The 7,077-nt window shown below is 42.6% G+C and overlaps 1 protein-coding gene across 1 annotated transcript; it reads left to right on the top strand.

The window, feature by feature from the left end:
* LOC306924996 (tubulin-specific chaperone A-like) lies at nt 1-390 on the top strand (the record flags this gene model as incomplete). The annotated part of the gene is made up of 1 exon (XM_079503676.1): nt 1-390. The coding sequence occupies one exon, from the start codon at nt 1-3 to the stop codon at nt 388-390; it is 390 nt and encodes a 129-aa protein (XP_079359802.1).
* Between the last annotated feature and the right edge of the window lie 6,687 nt (nt 391-7,077).

Raw genomic sequence — 7,077 nt, 5'->3', positions numbered from 1 at the left:
ATGTCAGATCCAAGGACACGGCAGATGAAGATCAAAACGGGTGTGGTAAAGCGTCTCGTCAAAGAGGAGGCGAGCTACATGGCGGAAGCCGAGCAACAGCAGCAGAAGATCAAGCGTCTGAAGGCCGAGGCGGCCGATGAAGATGACTGGTGCAATGTCAACAAGCAGATGGAGGTGCTGCAGGAGTGTCACATGATGATCCCAGACTGCCAGCTGCGCCTGGCCACTGCCCATGCCGACCTGCTGCAGACGCTGGAGGAGACGGAGGAGGACCTAGCCGCGTCCGAGGACTTCATCCAGGCTAGAAGCTTGTTGGACTCTGTGAAGATGGATGAGTTCCACCAGACTAAAAGCTTGTTGGACTCTGTGGAGATGGACGAGGAGTCATGATGATCAAAAACTCTGGAGTGAAATTCACCAACTTAACCACTTAAAACACTTTTACTGCACAGCATCAGTTGGAACCAGTAAATTGGTGTGCACAGCTATTTGTGGATTTAGAGCCCTTTTCAAGGTGACACAGTGACTCCATCTTGTTGTGCAGATAGAATAGCATCTAACCAAAACATTCGCGGGAGGATCGCCAACCAGATGAGGCATCATTTGTTGTACCGCGACTATCGACGGGACCACGATGGGCTGTCAAAAACATTGTTTAGATTACGTAATACGTGATTTAGCTTAAAAGACAGAACATCGCCTTCCTGGGCAGTCAGATGGGCTTGAAAAGACGGAATTTCCGTCCAGGGCAGTAAACGTTTTAAGTGTCAGTGATATGTTTTGGAGATCTAAAGCTTTGCTGATGCATGCAAGCAGGAGTAGATGAGAGACACAAAACACTGCTCAGACGATCAGTTCTCCAGAACCAGGGGCACACATTCACATGCCAACCAATCTAACAATCCCACATTTATACGGTAACCTGCATGGCATGGCGGTCAAGTATACTGGGATTCACCTTCCTGTAAAATCCTCCCCCCCTCACCCCATTGAAAAACGGTGAGCTACAGTATGCACAGACAGTCAGACAGGGTGAAAACATAATCTCTGCTCTTGGCCGGGCCGAGAGCAGGGATAAGGGATTACATACATACATATATGTAATATGTATATGTAATACATATAATATATGTATCATATGGCTCATTCTTTTTTGTTTGTTCATACAGTATCACGGTCATCTTTAGGTCATGTTATGAAACTGTATTTCACAGCAGTGGTTGTCTACATGTGGCCCGGGGACCAGTGGTCATTGAGGGGCTTGCAGCGGGTCCCCAATGGAACGTATCAAGTTGTGTTTTTTTTCTGTATTCCATTTACACGAATGTACTCAATTAGAAAATGTAGAATAATCAATATTTTTGATCTTTTGAAATCTGGACATCCATGAATAAGAAATATTCTAAGATGCAAGTCTGAGAGACTATATATGATCAGATGCCTGTGACTCTAGTGTAAACTAAAGTTGAGATCTTGTTTTATAGAGTAGAATCTTTCATTAACCCATTATTTAGACCTGGGTCTGATTCTACAAATGCCTTTGTGGAATCGGATCTAAGCAGGTCTGTGGATTATAACCTTATTTTCCTTAATATAGCATGAAGTGAGTCGCGATGTCCAGGCAAAGTCCTTCTTTATTCAATCAAGGCAGCTCCCATAGTTACATCAAGTTACAAGCAGCAAGTCATCTTTCCATCAGTTCCATACAGCATTCTCAGGCCAGGCCAAGCCTGTCCTCCGTTCTCCCACTCCAACCAACCAACCTTCCAACCTTCCCAACCCTTCTCTTCTGTGTCCCATCTTATACAATTCTAACATGTGGGTGTCACTGTGTGTGTGTGTGTGTGTGTGTGTGTGTGTGTGTGTGTGTGTGTGTGTGTGTGTGTGTGTGTCAGTTAAGTCAAAGACCCCCCCCTGTGACAGGCACTATAATAATAGAATGCCTAGAGTCAAACTGTAGCCTCCTATCATAAAGGTTGGCCCAGGTCAACCAGGAAGCCCCAGGTGGTCTTCCTGAATAGCCTAGGTATTTCTACAGCTGCCGTAAGGCAAGGCTGTGGTCGCTGACCCTACCCACAGATAGCCTTTAGTTCTATAGGTCACTTTGGTAACTTGGCTCTCCCAAATACTTCAAGTCAAGGAGTAAAACCTACAATTTGGAATGACTGTCTTTCACCCCCGAGAGTGGCTTCCTGCCTGTGGACCAGTTGATATGCAAATAGACTTCAGTTTAAGGCACATTGTTAAGACACTGGAGAAATGGCTTACAGAAGTTATATGTACAATTGTGACTAACCATGTAGTTATGATTCATAATACACCACACCTTCTAAACCAGTAGTTCTCACGCTTACAAGATTCTTCAAAAATAGCAGATGTACGTGACGTGTGGCACGAGGTGACACACTGTGAGCTTGTAGATCTGCTGTTTAGCCCAGCAAAAATCTAAACTGACAGATTCTTTCCCAGTTTTAGAGGTTGAAGTTGAACACAAGGGATAATATTAATATTGCTGTTTGGTTGAAGTTGATTAAAGATTGTATATTGTTGTATATTATACAATATAAGAGTAATTATGTGGTATGCCAGCGTTTGCCAAAATGCTTGCATTTCATTATTTCCGCCAGGCTGGAAGGCTGGAGGTGGAGACAGTGGTTTCATGTGGTAAAAAGCCCTCTCCATCCCACCAGACTACCGTCACAACAGTTATTCATTCATTCCTCCACTAGGGGGCACTCGTGCACTCTATATAAACATCCTCACAACTGACACCATGCAGTACCATGTCCCGCCACTTTGAGGTGCTGTTGTTATACTAATCCGATGCTGCCTCACTATTGTGCAATAGGATTAGAAATACACAGAAATACAGTGCTTCATTTCTTCCAATATAAATTGTCAGTTAAGAGCATTGGTATTGACTATTGACAATAATTAAATCCTTTGAATTATTTATGAATATCTTTAACACCACGCGCCTAATGTTTGTAGCACAGAATAAAGCCAAAACAGCAAAAATAAATCAATTTCTTTGCGGAACCAGTCCCTCTTTGAAAGCAGAATTATCTTCCTGAACAGCTGCTATAGAGTAATATTAATAGAATTAATGTCATTATTCATCTGACTGTCACTTCCTCTAAGGACAATTGCTCTGCATTTGTGTGTGTTCAGATATGCAGTTAATAGTTGGCTTAAATCCCACACTGTGGATAAAGGTTCCTTATTCCTTCATCCCTTAATTCACTCACTCACTCACTCACTCACTCACTCACTCACTCACTCACTCACTCAACTTATTCCATTGTTTCCATCAGCATATTTTATAGGAGCTCTATTTTACTTTGCATTATTTTCATTCGTAGTAAAATCAGGATGTGGGTTCATGTATATTAATGCAAGGTGCATACACAGATAAACTCTCACCAAGGCTTCATTCCTCAGTTCCCAGATCTCTCTCTCTCTCTCTCTCTCTCTCTCTCACACACACACACACACCCGTACACGCACACGCACACACACACACACACACACACACACACACACACACACACACACACACACACACACACACACACACACACACCCACGCTCAGAATGAGTGAGTGGAAATCTATACACCGACTGCACTAGTTAGAGCATCACAGAGCTGAAGTAGTCCTAGTATATATTCTGGAGACGGACTGATGAGTATCATAGATTGAATCCCCCCACGTATCTACCTTGGGTGTGATTCATTCTCTGAGTTATTCTACATGCTGTGAAAGCCCTTAAATCATGTGGAGGAGATGGTGATAATCACCTTACACGCTGCTGCATGTCCTCTAACTATCAATACACACTCTGGTCCCCATCTATTCTCATATGACTGCTTCTCTCTTCTCTTCTCTTCTCTTCTCTTCTCTTCTCTTCTCTTCTCTTCTCTTCTCTTCTCTTCTCTTCTCTTCTCTTCTCTTCTCTTCTCTTCTCTTCTCTTCTCTTCTCTTCTCTTCTCTTCTCATTATGACTGGTTCACTGGCACTTTCCTCTTCTTCTCTCCTCCTACTGTACCACCCCTCTCATCTGTTCACCTCCACCCTCCCTTTGTCTCTTCTCTTCTCTTCTCTTCTCTTCTCTTCTCTTCTCTTCTCTTCTCTTCTCTTCTCTTCTCTTCTCTTCTCTTCTCTTCTCTTCTCTTCTCTTCTCTTCTCTTCTCTCCATCCCTTTCTCTCCTCTGCTCTCCTCTCCAATCTAATCCTCAGATTCCACACTGTGCCATGTTTCATGTGCATTGCTGGAGAATGATTTGTATCAAGGTTGGCGAGGTAATATTGAGCGGCCTCGGTTCTCCCATCTTGTTTTGTAATTAAAGATTGGACTTGCTTGGAGGGATGGCCATTGTTCAGGACTTATTAAATCCCCTCCTCTCTTCTAGCCATGCAAAAGGCAGCCGGCTATTTCCCAGCCATTTCTTCACTTATTTTTAAATTAATTCCTTCTGCACTGCCAGGTGTTTTGTTCCTTCCCACACACCTCTGTTGTTAGAGAGCCGTCTAATTTCCTCCCGCTGTTATTTGACGGAGAAAAGCCCCTCTGAAAATCAATGCGTTATGAAGGCAGCATAATCACACCATGAGATGAGCACAAGGTGTTATCGGACTGTGGGAATTTAGGCACAAATCAGAAAGGATCAACGCAGCTGAGTCCCGTGTCTTTGGCTGCAACTATATCAATATGTTTTTGTTATTCTATCGATTACTTTCTCCATTAATTTAATCACATCATATATATTTGTTATTATGTTTATACATCAACTTTTCTTTAGATGTACAATATGCACTTTATACATTGAATTTATTTTTGTTTTATTAGTGCATTATTTGTATTTATTTTCTTTAAACAGTAATATATAATTTTCTTATTTTGTATTACTGTCGGATTGTTTTTACGTTTTGTGCCATATACAATAAAGCCATTCTACCCGTGGGCCACATTCCACACCCTCTGATTTTCCTGAACTATGCCAGCCGAGCTGGAAGCGTGGATCCCTTGGCCATGACATTCACACAGACTTTTGTCATCAGGGGAGTCAATATAGCTGGGGGGTGGAGCCGGGGGAAAGTTCAGAGTTCTCCCAACCGGAATAAACAGTGTGAGTGTTGGGTTTTCAAATGCAGATGCTTTAAATACTACTAATTTAAAAGTAGGCGTCATGGCTTTCCAGATCACAGATCCTTGTTGCCACTCGACAAGGAACGCTACTTTAGAAAATGAAACAAGCTAGAGGCCGATTGGAATGTTTTCCTTGACTGCATGGACATTGGACATGATACAACACAATGGCGATATATCGGCCTGATATATCGCATGGTAAGAGACACTTTTCTATAGATATGATAACTGAAACTTATCATAATATACATTTTAAAAAGCCATTAATTCATCAATGATGTTTATAGAACATGTTTTAGTGAATGTTTTTTATCCAAGTAGGATACCGACACCATTCGTTTCGACCGCACTTTTCCAAACGATGGCTCCGTGCCAAGTTCCAACTGTCTCTAAACTACTAGAATTCACTACAATGTGTTCTATAAACATTATTGATGACTTAATGGCTGTTGGTTTTTGATATTACGTTAAGTTTAATTGATCATATCTATAGAGTGTCTCTACCAGGCGAGTAAACACTGCGCTGTGGTAACACAATGTTTTGTAACATGGAGGGAGAGGGAGATTGAGAGGCATGTCCGATTTCAGTGGTGGTTATGCTTGTGCAACTTGACGCATGCAATAAAGTATAAAGAGATAAGGATACTGACTATAAACCACTTGAACCCCAGGTCCCCAGCATAAACCAAAAATCTACAAACTCACAAGTCGCAACGCATCGCAACGCGTGAGCTCATGGTAGCCCTGGCCTGGCTAGGGAGGGAATAAGTACCGGTATCTTCCGTATCTTACTTACTTATCTTCCATATTGTTCAATAAAAAACAATGTTTAATCAGTTTCTGGCCATGCGCTTTCAACTATCGGTTGGTGCATTATAACTCTGATAAAATGGCCACCGATCAGATTAAAACGCTTTTTATTGAACAATGCGGAAGATACGGGTACTTCTACCCACCCAAGGAGGATTGTAACATCCGTGGCTCTGGGGCGAGCACTTTATATTTGACATCTGAACATGTATGTATACGTTAACGTTCTAAATGGGAAAAGTGCATAAAACAGGTTGAAGTTCCGCCATGACAGACCAGCGCCATGTAAACTATGGCTAAATCGTCTCGTATACGTATAAGTCAACTTTCAGAGGGCGACTGAACGATTGCATTCCAGATGTCCTTCTGATGGATTTTTCTTGGCTGTCAATATTTCTATCATCCAACAAATCACTCTGAAAGTGATCCAAAGGATCGTACGCTATTATAACTCTATGGGGAAGACAATTTTGTTTACCCCGGGCTAAAACCGGATGTGACATTTGTGGGCGTTCCTGTCTAGCTTGGTGTGAATGTATCCGACCGAGGGACACGTCTGACAGCCAGTGCGAGTAGAGTGGGGCAGACCCTAAGGGCAGACCCCCCTTTGAATGAATGAGAGCGCCGACAGTAGGGCACAGCTAACCTAAACAACACGTCTTCATATACGCAGCAGTCGGTGCCTAGAGAGAGACGGAGAGGAGAGGTGGCCTGGCCAGGAAACTGGCCTGGCCCTGGCCACTTTTGCCATTGTTGACATTACTATATTATTGCACTTTCTTCTTTCTGACGCTATTGATTGCACTTTTGCTAGTATTTGCACATAAAGTGCTATTGCATTTTAAATTCAGATTGCATTTTAGTTAGCGGCACCATAGGAGGTTGTGGTTGTGATTGTTTAGGGGCGCTAGCCCCTCTTATGCCCAGCTTTGTGTGTCTGTGTGTACCCCATAGCGATGATTTGATTGGCCGAGGGCTTAAAAAGTAAGGAAAGAAAAGTGAGGACGCCAAAAGTGATTGGCCGGAATGTTGATATGATGTATGATAATAAGAGTGCCTCTCACTTCACACGAGTGTGATTCTTGTTTTCTATTTGTGAGAAAGGGAATTATTTAAATA

Source organism: Electrona antarctica (assembly GCF_951216825.1).
Source record: "Electrona antarctica genome assembly, chromosome: 6".
Classification (NCBI taxonomy): Eukaryota; Metazoa; Chordata; class Actinopteri; order Myctophiformes; family Myctophidae; genus Electrona; species Electrona antarctica.
This window is presented reverse-complemented; position numbering and strand designations above follow the sequence as displayed.